At 43.5% G+C, this 16,395-nt stretch overlaps 1 protein-coding gene across 1 annotated transcript in view; it reads right to left on the bottom strand.

Moving 5' to 3' along the window:
- Positions 1-16,011: 16,011 nt before the first annotated feature.
- LOC311223288 (bile salt-activated lipase-like) overlaps positions 16,012-16,395 on the bottom strand; it is a gene marked incomplete at its 5' end in the record, with an annotated part of 36,883 nt that continues 36,499 nt past the window's right edge. Inside the window, one exon of the mRNA XM_084308081.1 lies at positions 16,012-16,110. Coding sequence (XP_084164207.1) covers positions 16,026-16,110 — 85 coding nt within the window. The 3' untranslated portion in view covers positions 16,012-16,025. The remainder of the gene's footprint in view (positions 16,111-16,395) is intronic.

Raw genomic sequence — 16,395 nt, 5'->3', positions numbered from 1 at the left:
GGGTTTGATGCATTTAGACAAACACAGGCCGGTCTCTAATATAAGGTCGCAAAAAAAAGTATTTATTTTATTTTTCGTGCCGTGATATAGAATCAGATAAACTCTTGCCAATGGAAATCAAGTGCTGCCTCCCGTAACACTGACTACCGTACATTAACGTTTTCCTCTGGTTAGCTTTAGCGCTAGCTAACGTTGTCATAATATCTAGATCTGTGGTGTCAGCTTGATGACGTTGACTTCGTTTGCAAACGTTAACATTCGCTATCTATATGGCGTTGGCAGACGAGGCTGGCGTTGTCCAGTTGACACATTACAGACCATGATGCTATGATAGCGTTAGTAGCTAAAGCTATTCCCTGCATGTCAACAACTCGATTCGACTGAGGAAGTCGAGAAGGTACCACACGCTAAACTGTCCCCGGACCCCACAACCTAGTATAGACAGTTCCAACTTCAGTGTGTGAATTACGTTAATCCCACAATTACTCAACTGCACTCAATATTTAAATACCAATGCTAGTCTAAATAAATGTAGACAGACAATGTACGTATTAAAAAATATATATATATATATATAATAATAACATAATAATAACAATAACAATAATAATAATAATAATAATAATAATAATAATAATAATAATAATAATAATAATAATAATAATAATAATAATAATAATAATAATAATAATAATAATAATAATAATAATAATAATAATAATAATAATAATAATAATAATAATAATAATAATAATAGGGGGGGCGGAGCTGAGCGATCATGGAGTAGACGTGTTTCACGTGAGCTCCCTTCTACCGTGCAGAATATACGTTTCTCCCCATTAGTCCTTATTTTATTTTTATTTGTTTTTTGTCTGCTTGTTGAGTCGTCGTGTTTCAAATACTGTAGTCGACTTTTTTCGACTTTTTTCGATGTCGGTGGTGGAAACCAGATCCATGAGCGCCCCAGCCAGCAAACTGCCACCGGGCCTGGCCGCACCATCGCCCGGTGTCGGTGAGATAAGCGAAGCTGTGCTCTTGGTCATGACCAAGCTCCATGCAGAATCTGAGACACGCTTCGCTGAAGCACAAAAGAAAGTGCTGGCGGATTTTTGTGATAACCTTCATCGAGAGATATCAGAAGAAATAAGGTTGGCGGTCGTCCCGCTGATAGACAAGATGGAGTCGCTGCACGCTGTCTCCTCGGCTAATGCTATCGAACTAGCTGCGCTATCGACGGAGGTATCATTACAGGGCGAGAAGATGGTGGATCTAGAGTCCTCCCTGCTGGCTAGGCAGGCTGAAGTTACCAAACTACAGTCGGTAATTGTGGAAATGCAGTCCCGGGAGAGACGCTACAACATCAGGATTGTTGGAGTACCGGAGGGCAACGGGGAAGGCCGTCTCTCTGAGACCATGCCGGAATTGCTGCAAAAAATACTGGGGAATGACGTCCTCTCCTCCCCTCCCGTCTGTGAGTCGGCCTACAGAGCGGGCAGGTCCACTCCTGGTGTGAACAAGGAGCCGAGGCCCATCATCGTCAAGCTGAACAGGCTTCAGCAGAGGGAACTCATCATGCGGTCGGCTCGGGCCAGAAGGGGTAATCTAAGGCTTGGCGATCACAAAGTGGCCATTTTCGAAGACTTTACACCGGAGGTTCAAGCACAGAGAGGCGAATACAAAGTGGTCCTGTCCAAGCTATGGAAACTAGGCCTGAGGCCCACGCTATTCGCTCCCGCGAAATTATCTGTGTTGGATAAGGTCGATGGTCGGCGTTCATTTTGGTCGTTGGCTAAAGCGAAGGAATATCTCGAGGGGATACCCGAGACTGTAGCTTGATATCTATATCGGGTGAGTGACTTGGCGATGTGGGCCAGAATACATTGTTAGGGCCGGCTATTCACAAACACTTGCTGTCATGCCCAGACATGCTAACTGCTAACTGCCCATCCAACTAGCGGGGCTTCCCAATGACTTCTGTTACTTGCTAAAGCTGACCTCATGGTCGTACTTGTGTATCGCCTCTTTGGAAGCTAACGAGCTAGCTGAACAATGTACATAATAGACTAGCGTGCTATCCGGATTCATCACTAGCTTATGCGCTAGCCTCGGGCTAGCTAGCGGGCTGCGTCTAACGTCTGCGCTGATACATTCGAGACCCGTTAACACTTTGACTGCCGGAAAACGCTTAAAAGCGTCATTCCCGGCCATGCTCAAGTTGATTTAAAAAATCTGCGATCGGATTCATATTTCCCCTCCGCTGGCCTGAGATCCACCAGGAGGACCCACTGAGCTCTCTGGCGGTTCAGGAGCGCCATCTGGTGGCCGATCGGCGCAATCGCCAAACAGGAAGTGCTATGGAGGTTGTGCTGGTCGGCCGTATTACTTCCGGGCACTCTGTTTGGCTACCGGGACTCGATCTCGACACAATACATAGCGATCGATTGCCAATAACTCGATAAACAACATGATTTGGACATATATACTATTATACAAGCTGGAAATGGACCCGATATTTCTACATACCATAATAGGTAAATTACTGTTCCACGCTCATCGCCCAACGGCGCGAGGAGGATACGGTAAGATTCAGTGTTATTTTTGATCGTATTCCATATAAACTGTTATGATGAACATATCACCCACACTAGATGAATGATATAACGCTGCCCACGGAATTATAAATGATCCCCCGCCCATCCGGTCATCATCAGATCATACGTAGATCATTCTAGAAGTACGTCCAATTGAAATTTTTTATATCGCCCCGATTGCCATCAAACTGTATTTCATCATCAATATAATGCATTTGGGGCTATATATCACGTTCTGGAGAAAGCTGCAGAAAGAGATGAAAACATACTTATACATTAGACCATACTTTACTATGAATATGTGAATGAAAATGTTTAACGTTGCTACACAATGAACAATAACTATTAAAAAGTTATAGCCCTGCAAAGAAGGGGAATTTCTCCATAGACAAATAGCGCTGGCAATCCACAGTCATTTTCCGGATTTCTGGCCGGCACCCATAGTGTTAATATTTACGCATGTAACTGTCTCTCCTGCAATGATGAAGCAACTCGTCTTTGATGTTTACTGATTGGCTTTATTTCCGTTCGAAGAGAACATCTTTATTCCGAACCGTAAAACTGTGAAAACATACATGAAATACAATCAATCACGGATCAAACCATAACAACAGACATACAATTTATCGGTCGTTACAAGGGTGGTTGTTAACCCAATGAACTTAACTACAAGCGCATTACGGCCCCAAACGTAACTTATTGACTGCATGCAATATGAGAGGACTGTTATGGAGCTCTGGTGTCGATGTGGCTTGTCTGAAGATGGTGGAGAAGTGAAGGGACGAACCTTATAGGGTCTCCCTATTTATACACTAGTGGCGATTTATTATGACATCACCGCTGCAGTTACACTCCCACCAAGCATATATAAGCATTGTATATGATTCTTACGATAACTGCCCACATAATGCCTAAACGTAACGCAATAACTACAAATAACAATACAATACTATGGTCCTTGGCCTCCACCGGACGAATCACCTCAGCCTGAGGAAGCGAAAAAGATAGAAAGATAGAATGATAGAGATATAGAGAAAGCTAGAGGGCGCAAGAGGCGTCATTCTGCCTCCACCAGCGTCACCGTCTTATGGATGGGCCTCTCCAGGATGACTGGTGTGGAGATGCGCTTGCCTTTCTTATCAAGATTGGGGTCGCTGATAAGCAACTTAAGGCGTCGCACTCTCCCGTCTATCCCTGGATACACTTCGATAACCTTAGCCATCCTCCACTGGTTACGTGGTGTGGACTCATGCTGTAGGAGTACGATGTCGTCGACCCTTGCGTTCCTCCGATCCTTGGTCCACTTCTGTCTCGGTTGGAGTGTCGTGAGGTACTCCTTCTTCCATCTGGTCCAGAAGTGGTTGGCTAAGAGTTGCACTCGCCGCCATCTTTTGCGGAGGTACAGATCTTCCTTGACGAACCTTCCGGGCGGCGGAGCGAGGATTGTGGACTTCATTGTCAGGATGTGGTTTGGTGTTAGAGGCTCTGGGCTGGATGGATCATTGAGGCACTCGACGGTCAGAGGTCGGCTGTTTACCACCGCCATGACTTCATATAGGAACGTACGTAGAGAGGAGCAGTCAAGTTGTGTGGCTGACTGCGCTAGAATGGCCATCAAGACACTTCGGATGGTACGGATTTGTCTTTCCCAGGCACCCCCCATATGACTTGCCGCAGGGGTGTTCAGGATGAACTCGCATCCAAGTTCCTTGCACTCTTCCGGATCCATTTCTTTCAGTGCTCTAGCGAACTCTCCTCGTGCACCAACGAAGTTTGTGCCTTGATTGCTTCTTATCTGGCGTACGTTTCCCCGAATGGCGATGAAAGCGCGCAGCGCATTAATGAAGGCATCCGTGGTCAAGTCATCGAGCATTTCGATGTGGACGGCTCGGGAACACATGCATGTAAGTAACAATCCGTAACGCTTTAGCTCTTTCCTGCCTTCCTTTACGTGGAATGGTCCAAAACAGTCCATCCCGCAGTAGGTGAATGGCGGCGCAGTTTCCATGCGTTCCTCCGGGAGGTCTGCCATTCTCTGCTGTTCTGTGCATCGTCTGAACTTCCTGCACGTAATGCACTTGTAGATATGGGATGATGCTGCTTTACTGCCGCCTAGTATCCATATACCATTGGATCGGAGCGCATTCATGGTCATCCCTCGTCCTTGATGGTGCACTCTTTCGTGATAGTGCTTGACGAGTAAGCCCGACACATAACTGTCCTTCGGAAGGACAGCTGGATGCTTCACCTGTGGCTCTAGGGCGGCGTGCGTTAGGCGTCCGCCAACTCTGAGGACGCCGTGGTCGTCCAGGAATGGCCCTAACCGGTGCAGCGTAGTGGCTCTGCCCTTGAATGGGGTCTCCTGTTGGCTCTGGAGTGCCTGTATGTCTTGCGCAAAGGTTGCTTCTTGCACCATCTTGATTATGGTTAGCTCCGCTTCTCTTCTTTCCTCTAGGCTGGTGGCTTCACAGGACTTTGGCTGGAGCCCTTTCCTTTCCTTTACATGGCGCTGGAGTCTGGCGATAGCTTTCACCAGTCTGGACCAGTCTGAGAACTTGTGTACGCGCTCTAGCAGCGGCCAGACTTCTTTCACCCCTGTGGTGAGCACTTGGGCCTTCCTAACTTCCGGGTCGTCACTTGCAATCTCTCCCACCTTGCCTTCTCCGCTTGGTAGCCCTTCCTGCCAAAGAAAGTCTGGGCCGGAGACCCAGTTAGAGGCTATCAGTGGATCTGCTGCGAGCCCCCTTGAAGCATGGTCGGCTGGATTGTCTTCCGACGCCACGTACCTCCATTGTGTAGCCTCTGTGCTTTGCTTGATCCGTTCTACGCGATTTGCTACGAACACGTGAAACCTTCTGGCTTCGTTATTGATGTACCCCAGTACAACCCTTGAATCCGTCCAAAATACTTCTCGTAGGCACTCGACTTCCAGTTCCTTCTTGAGCATATCACTGATGCGGACGGCTAACACCGCTGCTGCCAACTCGAGCCTGGGTATGGTTGTGACTTTAGTAGGAGCGACTCTTGATTTTCCCATTACTAAGGTACAATGGGCTTCGTTTGAATTACTCACTGCTCGAAGGTACGAGCACACTCCATAGCCGTCCATACTGGCATCGGCATTGGTTGTTGTTGCTGTTTAAGTGTCATCGGTTCGCACAATTCAACGGTGATCGGGTCCCTAACTAACTTCTTGTATGCTTTTATTTTTATATCCAGGCTGTTTTGAGCTTTGGGCTCCGGTAGGAGAAGATCGGTTGAATATATATATAAACAATATATGATAACAGGTTGTGTCAGGTATTGTTTATTACCATCCCCGGGTTAATGAATGTGTTTAATTCTATTCTTACAAAGGTTATGTTGAGTTATTATATAATAATGACTATTTTTTCCATTATAGTTATCTCATGTTAGGGCCAAGTCTCACGGTGGTTTTCGACCGATATCTTTATTGAAACAATATATGATAACAGGTTGTGTCAGGTATTGCATTACCATCCCCGGGTTAATGAATGTGTTTAATTCTATTCTTACATAAGTTATGTTGAGTTATTATATAATAATTACTATTTTTTCCATTACAGTTATCTCATGTTAGGGCCAAGGCTCACGGTGGTTTTCGACCGATATCTTTATTGAAACAATATATGATAACAGGTTGTGTCAGGTATTGCATTACCATCCCCGGGTTAATTAATGTGTTTAATTCTATTCTTCCATAGGTTATGTCATTCCAACCGTTGTGCCTGTTCAGAGGGGCTGTTTACAGGTGTGCACTTTGACCATAATCCCCCTTTTTTCCCTTTCTTTTATTGTCGTTGTTTAAATGACATCTGTCTGCACAATTTACCTGTGATCCGATCCTGCCTTAGACTATATGCTGGTATGCTTTAATTTAATTTTGTTTTGAATTTTCCTTTATCCATTTGTGCTATAACATTGCAACGTTGATGCGCAGACTCGGAAATAGATGGTTGCAGGGGTGATGTTGAGTTATTATATAATAATGGCTATTTTTTCCATTATGGTTATCTCATGTTAGGGCCAAGGCTCAGGTGGTTTTCGACCGATATCTTTATTGGAATTTTATTTTTATTATTATTATTAATTGTGTTTATTGGACTAGTGGGGGTTTAATCAGGGGTTTATCTAGAGGGGGGTCGGAGTGGGGAGCGTCTTATTGAATCCATGACTCCAGTGGGAAATGATAGGAAGATGACCATCCTTAGTGGATGGGGCATAGGGAGGGTATTGGAGAGTGGGTATAGGAGGACTTATAATAGGACGGGTGGGTTAGGGTTTAGAGTAGAAGGAGGGGGGGTTGTAACTGGGGTGGGATTTTTATGTGTTTTATGTACTGTTGTCTTATATGTGTGTAATTGTTCCTCCTCTGAACTCCTGGGACTGACCGTCTGGGCCCGCCTGGATCAGCGCCTCTGTACTCAGCCTGGCTGCACTGGTATGTTCTCTACGCATTTAGACAAACTCGACCATGGCTAAATTGAATATTTTAATTTGGAACGCAGGAGGTCTTAACGCCCCACACAAGCGTGCCAGTGTCCTTTGGTTATTGAAGAGATGAAATATTGACATTGCTCTCCTTAGTGAGACGCATTTATTGGTGGGTGATGTGTCAAGGCTAGCAAATCGACAATATCATGTTATCTCCTCATCCTCAGCCGATGATAAGACGAAAGGAGTCGTCATAGTTACAAGACGTAACCTTGATATCAAAGTCCTGGATGTGTGGTCGGACACGGAGGGAAGGATTACTATAGCAAAAGTTGAGTTCTCTCATAGGAAGATGGCAATAATAGCATTGTATGCCCCTAACACATTTGATTCAGCGTTCTATAATACAATCACGAAGAATATGTTGGAACTTACTGGATACGCTCTCATTGTGGGTGGCGATTTTAATGCGTGCTGGGATGCGGAGATGGATAGGTCCGGGTCCTCTGAAACAAGCGACCAAAAACGGTCCTCTAAGGCCCTCAGGATGTGGGCCCAGGACACTGGGCTCGCAGACCTATGGCGCTTATCCAATCCCACCCTCAAGGATTACTCTCACCTGTCTGCCAGACACAAAACCTTCTCTCGAATAGACTATGCATTCGCATCCCCTAATTTGTTTGATAGTTTCGACGTCTCATTGGTTCCCCTGGCTCTCTCGGACCACAAGGGGATTTTCCTTGTGGCAACCTTTGGCAGGCTCTCCACGAGAGCTCCCAGGTGGCGTTTTAACTCAACCTTATTAAAGAACGATGATTTCTGCTCTGAGTTCAGGAGTAAACTAGCTGAATTCTTGCAGATCAATGTTGGCACGGTCGATGACCCCAGGGTCCTATGGAACGCACTGAAAGGATTTATCAGGGGTCATGTCACACTTTTCTCCTCCAACTTACGTAAATCCCGATCAAAAAAACTAGAAGGACTGGAAACATTATATGCGGATCTATACGCATCTTTGCAAACTAACTATAGTGAACGACTAAACACACAACGTAAGATAGTCAAGAAGGAAATAAACTCCATACTTAAACAACAGTCTGAGTTCTTGATACATAGGACAAGGCAAAATTACTACTTTCACGGCTCCAGGCCTAGCCATCTATTGGCAATGAAAATACGCTCGAATGATCATTTCTCGGATATCCCCTCGATCAAGACGCGACAGGGTACAATCACTACTGATTCGAAAAAGATCAACGACACTTTTAAAGAGTTTTACTCACAGTTATATAGCTCAGAGGTTAATCTCGACGACTCTAAATTTGAATCGTTCATTGGCGGGCTTGAGATACCCCACATTTCTGAGGAAGAGGCTAAGGAACTGGGGAAACCGATCACCCTTATGGAACTAAGGGAGACGATCGCTGAAATGCAGAGGGGTAAGGCACCAGGCTGGGATGGTATTCCACCCGAGGTGTATTTAGCTTTCTGGGACCAACTGGGCCCATTGATGCTCGATATGATCAATTACGCTATCGAACAGGGGGAGTTCTCAAGAGATGTCAACATGGCACTGATTTCTTTACTTCTCAAGAAGGACAAAGATCCCAATGATTGTGGTAGCTATAGGCCCTTGAGTCTTCTCGGGGCCGATTTAAAAGTGTTTGCCAAGGTGCTGGCCCGCCGCCTGCAGAGATTTATGACGGTATTGGTACACTGCGATCAAACTGGTTTTATCCCGGGGCGCCTGGCTGCAGATAATCTTAGGAGGCTGTTGCATGTAGTCGATAACAGTAAAGACAATACAGCTCCGTCCACTGTTCTGTCTTTGGATGCCATGAAGGCGTTTGACAGACTAGAATGGTCATACCTGTGGAAGGTACTTGAGGTCATGGGTCTGGGAAAGAATTTTATTCATATGATTAAAGTCCTGTATGCCTCGCCGTCGGCAATGATACTGACAGGCAAAAACTGTTCCACACTTTTCCCAGTCTCCAGATCTTCTAGACAGGGTTGTCCTCTGAGCCCGGGACTATTCGCGCTTTCCCTCGAACCATTGGCCCAATTTATTAGGCAATCAGAGGACATCGTCCCCATAATGATCAATAATACACCACACAAAATTGCTCTCTATGCGGATGACCTACTGATTTTTATGGATGACCCTTCCCGGTCGGCCACAAAATTATTGGAAATAATCGACGACTTTGGTAAATTGTCAGGCTTTAAGATTAACTGGAACAAATCAGCCTGCCTACCTCTTAATGAGCTGGCCAAGGCGGTGCGACTACCAGCTGATATCCCCATAGTGGAACATTTTAAATACTTAGGTATAGAGATATTCCCCACGCTGAGTCAAACTACTAAGTACAACTTCACGGGTACTTATGATAAAATACGCCAGGATCTAGACAGATGGTCGTCCCTTCCTAACTCCTTACAAGCCTGAGCTTCCATAATCAAAATGAACGTTCTGCCTAGGATACATTTTGTTAGCTCAATGCTCCCCTGCCCCCTCCAATAGACCACTGGCGCAAGGTACAATCGATGGTATCTAAGTTTATCTGGAATAACAAACGCCCGAGAATCAAAAGAGCTACTACTCAACGTAGGAAACAAGATGGGGGCCTCGCAATCCCTGATTTTAAGCTTTATTTCTGGTCCTTCTCACTGAGACCTCTGATGTGCTGGCTAGACCCTGTAGATGCTGTATCTTGGCGCTCCTTAGAAGCGGCGGCGGTCTCACCGCTAAGATTGCAGGATGTGGTGTACTCCACTGTCTCTATTTCGAAATGCCGGCTGAGGTATGGACCGATCATAACTCACGTGATCCAAACGTGGCGTAATGTACAGAGGTCGTGTGGGGTTAAATGCCCATGGCACCTGGACTCTCCAATTTTTAATAACCAGCAATTACTTGTTGGGCACAAGCCGGTTAATATTCCTCAATGGCAAAGGAGGGGGGTGCATACTCTGGAGGATATTTATGATAAGAACGGCCTCCGTGCGTTTCAGGACTTAAGAGAATTTTATGATCTTCCCGGCGCGTCCTTTTTTCTTTATCTTCAACTAAGGTCAGCACTGAGGGCGCATGGCGTGCCGTGGGCTCAAGCTTTGCACCCACACCCCTTCCTCAGGCTCATAGTGGACAGGACGACCTCCAGAGGGTTTGTCTCAGACTTTTATATGCTCTTAATTCAATCCACGTATAAAAATCTATCATTGGATACAATCTGGCGTGTGGATATCCCGGAGTTGGACCCCGAGTTTGACTGGGATGATGTTTGGGCAAATGTGGCATTGTCTTCCCGTAACCCCAATCACCAGCAAATATATTTTAATTATATTCATAGGACCTATCTTACACCTAGGAAGCTATTTGCTATGGGACTGATAACCGACTCTCGGTGCACTTTGTGCTCTCAAAAGGCCACTGGCACTTATATGCATATGTATTGGGATTGCCCACCAGTGGCCTGCTTCTGGAGGTCAATAACGGACAAACTTTCAGATCTGTGTGGCTTAACTATCCCATTCACAACTGTTACGCTACTCCTGAACGATATAACGACACTACCTGCGTCCGTTCAACTAAAATGGGTTGTCCTAGCGGGTGTCACAGCAGCGAAGAAGCTAATAGCAATGAGATGGAAGGAGCCTGAGAAGCTTACAGTGATTAACTGGTCCCTAACACTATTGGATGTGATTTATCTGGAGATATCCACGGCGCGGGTGATTGGGGTGGGACAGGCAGGTATTGACCTGTGGTTTGCAGCAGCCGAAAAGGTCAGGACCGCCGTGTGCGGCTGAGCGGGGTTGAGGTGCGTGTTCGGGTGAGTCCGGCGATCTCTTGGGGGGAGGAGGAAATGTTTTGTCTGTCTTGTCTTTTGTCTTGTCATCTTGAGTTTAGCTGGGGATATTATGGGGGGGCAGCTATTTAACTATTTCTTCACTGTTTGGCCACTTTTACACGGTCTCTGTGAGTCTATGGAACACCTCTACAGGTTTTTGTTTTTTCATGAAGGTTCATTGCTCTGTTTTCGGGTCGTGTTCTCAAAAAATGGTCCTTGTGGTGGATTGGAGATGTACGTTTTATTAATATAGGGTCACACGGCCGGGAATCGGGGCTGAACACTGGGAAAGACCATTTATTAGATAGTACCCCTTGGAATTAAAATTTAGAAGGTTGAACTCTGTTTTCTTTTCTCTTTGTCTGTATAAATTGTTAGTCTGTATTATTATTGTTTTTGTTATTTTCTTGTGAAGTTCTATGTATTGTGATTGTGGTTAATGTGTTGTCTTGTTTCATGTGAATAATAATAAAAAAAAAAAAAAAAAAAAAAAAAAAAATAATAATAATAATAATAATAATAATAATAATAATAATAATAATAATAATAATAATAATAATAATAATAATAATAATAATAATAATAATGCAATAAAAGTCTGAAAATGAAGGGATTATGTCCATGAGTGTCATTTTTAGAAATGAAGGCCCAGGATCTTATATAAGCCTCTCTCTAATAAAGGCCTGGTGCTCTTTGCAGCTGAGGTAAATAGAAGACCCGTCCTATATTTGAGGATTTACGGTATATGTGTACTTATGCACGCTATAGAAGTGAGCTGAGAAATCGATTACCTCATTTCCTCAACATCACACACACACACACACATATACACATACAGGACACGCTGTTATCTCAGTGAATACAGCTCTGATTATCCTAAAACTGGTAACATAGACTCCTTACCTTAGATCAGATGTTCTCCAAAAAGATTATTCCAATTCCTGATCGCCATTCCAAATATCGATCGCGTTTATTGATTGATTATTGGCTGCTGTAAATATATATTCCAGGGTGCTTTCCAACTCGCAATCACTTCCATGTTCATCAGATCCCTCGCCAGCATAATGGAGCCAGTTGGCTCCCCCCACACAGATCGGCCAGTATAATCGAATGGCCTGCAGTTACACAGGGATAGATGATAGGGGGCGGTATTTTCCCACCGGAGCTCCTACAGGGGCTGCTGTACCAACGGGAGACTCGGTTAATGAAATATGAATTCAGATCGCTAATAAAAAAATCAAACGACAATTCGCGTCGTCGGCACTCAACGGGGGGCATGAAAAGACGACATAACACGTCGCCGCCACTCAAAGTGTTAAGGGGAGACCACCCACCTAAAATACCATTTTCCTGATTTTGTGGCAATTTTGAGATTTTTGTATAATGTTGCCCCTTTACATGTCTTCTTTCAAACTAGTGACAAGAAAACTTAAAAAAAAACACATTTAGTTGCTTATTTTTCTCAAAACGAGATTTTGTGAGTTTGTATTACACATAAAACAAAAAATCTCAATTTCTCTAGTTAGTACCTCCACACACCAAACTGGACACGTTTCTTCCTATCCATATACCACAACTTTTTGCTAGAGGATTTTTTGATATATCACTCATCCAGATTTTGTGAAAATTTTATACAAAAAATTGATGCAAACATTTTCTTTTTTTATGACTAGGGGGTCATAAAAGGTCATAAATTCCTGTTCGGGTGGCATATCAAAAAATCCTCTAGCAAAAAGTTTGGTATTTAATGTAGTAATAATAACTTTATTTGTATAGCACTTTTCATACAGAGGTAGTAACATGAAAAACCATGAGCAAATATCTATATATCATCCATTTTTCAAAATTTTGTTTGGGGTAACCACGCCCCTTTTTGGGTAATAAAATTATGCGACCAAAGACAATTTAATAAATGTTTTTTTCTTTTTTTGACTATTCTAAACAATTAAGATGTTTGCAAATGATTTCATCCTTTATTATCTTTTTTCCCTATAGGGGGGTGGTCTCCCCTTAAGCAGCTGAGGATGGTGGGTGGGGCAGGACCAGTGTTAAGGAGCTGATGATGGTGGGGGGGGGCGCAAGGACAGTGTTAAGCAGCTCAGGATGGTGGGGGGGGGGCAGGACCAGTGTTAAGGAGCTGATGATGGTGGGGGGGGCAGGGACAGTGTTAAGGAGCTGATGATGGTGGGGGGGGGGGGCAGGGACAGTGTTAAGGAGCTGATGATGGTGGGGGGGGGCAGGGACAGTGTTAAGCTGCTGAGGATGGTGTGGGGGAGCAGGTACAGTGTTAAGGAGCTGATGATGGGGGGGGGCAGCTACAGTGTTAAGGAGCTGATGATGGTGGGGGGGCGCAGGGACAGTGTTAAGGAGCTGATGATGGTGGGGGGGCAGGGACAGTGTTAAGGAGCTGATGATGGTGGGGGGGCAGGGACAGTGTTAAGGAGCTGATGATGGTGGGGGGGCAGGGACAGTGTTAAGGAGCTGATTATGGGGGGGCGCAGGGACAGTGTTAAGGAGCTGATGATGGTGGGGGGGCAGGGACAGTGTTAAGGAGCTGATTATGGGGGGGCGCAGGGACAGTGTTAAGGAGCTGATGATGGTGGGGGGGCAGGGACAGTGTTAAGGAGCTGGTGATGGGGGAGGCAGGGACAGTGTTAAGGAGCTGGTGATGGGGGAGGCAGGGACAGTGTTAAGGAGCTGGTGATGGGGGAGGCAAGGACAGTGTTAAGGAGCTGGTGATGGGGGAGGCAGGGACAGTGTTAAGGAGCTGGTGATGGGGGAGGCAAGGACAGTGTTAAGGAGCTGGTGATGGGGGAGGCAAGGACAGTGTTAAGGAGCTGGTGATGGGGGAGGCAAGGACAGTGTTAAGCTGCTGAGGATGGGGGGGGCAGGGACAGTGTTAAGGAGCTGAGGATGGTGGGGTGGGGGGGCAGGGACAGTGTTAAGGAGCTGAGGATGGGGGGGGCAGGGACAGTGAAAGCTCTTTCACCCCCCCCCCCTTCCTTAGTGTCTTCTCATCATCAAAATGAATTAGTATGGACCAGATTAATTATTCATCAATTATAATTCATTGATTATTTTAGAGGAACTGAAATCTGATCTATTATGGTCATAGTCTCACACATCACAAAACTATAAACATTTTGTACAGATTAATTTGGTTTGGGAGTTAATGATGTACCAGATAATTTTTAAGAGGAAAAACAAACCTGAAAAGTCTAAATAAAATATATGTTTAGTATTGAATACATAAAGTGTGATATATCTTTAGTATTGAATACATAAAGTATGTATTGAATATATATCAAGTATGATATATCTTTAGTATTGAATACATAAAGTATGATATGTGTACTGTTTAGTATTGAATACATAAAGTATGATATATCTTTAGTATTGACTACATAAAGTATGATATGTGTTTAGTATTGAATACATAAAGTATGATATGTGTTTAGTATTGAATACATCAAGTATGATATATATTAGTATTAAATACATAAAGTGTTACAAGATAAAAACTGGATCCTGGAGCAGTCTGTCTGAATCTAGAAATGATGTGTTTGTCTGTGATGCTCCTCCCCTCCCCCACCTGGACCATACAAAGACGCATCTTCTATGAGCAATGTAACTGGTGACACCATGTGGTTGAAAGGGCTGATTACACATCCGATATATAGCTATAGTATATTGTATAAGTTATATATACTGTCTGTACATATATGTATACTGCACTATTATTCAGTAGTACTCATTTATATATTTATACCCTGTTTATTCACCTGTACATTGTATATTACTATTGCACTTTACTGTTACATTTGCACTCTGATTGGATGCCATTGTTTTTTTCATTGTACTGTACTGTAGGGGGTGACAGTAGGGGGTAGAGCAGTTGTCTGGCAATCCGGAGGTTCCCGGTTTGATTCCCGCTCCTCCCGGGCAGCGTGTCGATGTGTCCTTGAGCAAGACACTTAACCCCTAATTGCTCCCGATGAGCAGGTTGGCACCTTGCATGGTTGTCTCTGCCGTCAGTGTGTGAATGTGTGAATCAGTGGGTAAAATGTGAGTAACAAATTGTAAAGTGCTTTGGATAAAAGCGCTATATAAAAAAGCAGCCATTTACTTGTGCTGTATGATGACAATACATTTGAATGTAATCTAATGTATACTGTATATAGCTATGATATTTATATTACAAATTATTTATAAGGCTATATTTTGCGTGCCGATATTACTGTATATTGATACAGTGATGCTAAGTATCGATATTTAAAAGTGCTATAGATAACATTTTTATGTAGACTAATCATCAAAAAAACATCTAGAGAGCTTTTAGAAAGGTACGGAATAAATAAAATAAAATAAATAAATAAAAGTGTTCCCCTAAAGAAATCTTGATTTATGAATTTATCATTTAAAAGATTTTGGCGGGTCCAAAATTAATGTTGTTATTTACATGTTGCAGACATGAACCCCCTCCCTACTTCCCATTTCCTCACATGGACCAGATTGGATAAATTACATGCTGGTGCTCTAGTGCAACATCTAGTGGCTCAATGTTTAAGAAAAAATATGTATATTTCTTTATTTTTTTTATTGCAGATGTTAACAAAGTTTTCCATTGGGGACATAATTTACAGTTGAAAAAAGGTAATACATCGCAATACTGTATATCGCAATATCACAACATAACGCAATATCATGATATTACGATACATTATTAATTCATTACAAAGTCTACCTTTAGCAGGGCAATATGTTCTTCATTTTGGTTTATACCATATGTCAACCGAATATATATTTTTTTTATATACAGTACATAAGGAATCATTTACTCCATAATCTGAATATAACACCGTAATCTATTTTGGAAAATGGAACTTGTTTGGGAGAATAAAATTCTCACAACACTGTATTGAAATTATGAATCAACATTTATTTCAAATATAATACAGCAATACATTCAGGACATCAATGTCCTGTGGATTAGTTGCAGCCTGTGTCAACAAGAACATTTGAATTCATATGAATTAATAATACACTGAATTACAAGCTGCTATCCCTCTTCCTCCTTCCCTCTCTCCCTCCTTTCTCCCCCCCCCCCCCCTCCATCCATCTTCATGTCCTATTCAGGACTGGTTTTCGTCACAGTCGGCAGACTGCTGTAGACAGAGGTCCAGTAGCGAACATACTTTTCTCTCAGGTTGTATCTGGTGAGAGAGGATAGGTTTACACCATGGCGTTACTATGGAAACACAGGTTTACACCATAAGGTTACTATGGAAATACAGGTTTACACCATGACATTACTTTGGAAACACAGGTTTACACAATAAGGTTACTATGGAAATACAGGTTTACACCATGACATTACTTTGGAAACACAGGTTTACACAATAAGGTTACTATGGAAATACAGGTTTACACCATGACATTACTTTGGAAATACAGGTTTACACCACAACGTTACTATAACTGAAGGACACATCTGTTTA

Source organism: Notolepis coatsorum (genome assembly GCF_963971535.1).
Source record: "Notolepis coatsorum genome assembly, chromosome: 2".
In the NCBI taxonomy this organism is placed as follows: domain Eukaryota; kingdom Metazoa; phylum Chordata; class Actinopteri; order Aulopiformes; family Paralepididae; genus Notolepis; species Notolepis coatsorum.
This window is presented reverse-complemented; position numbering and strand designations above follow the sequence as displayed.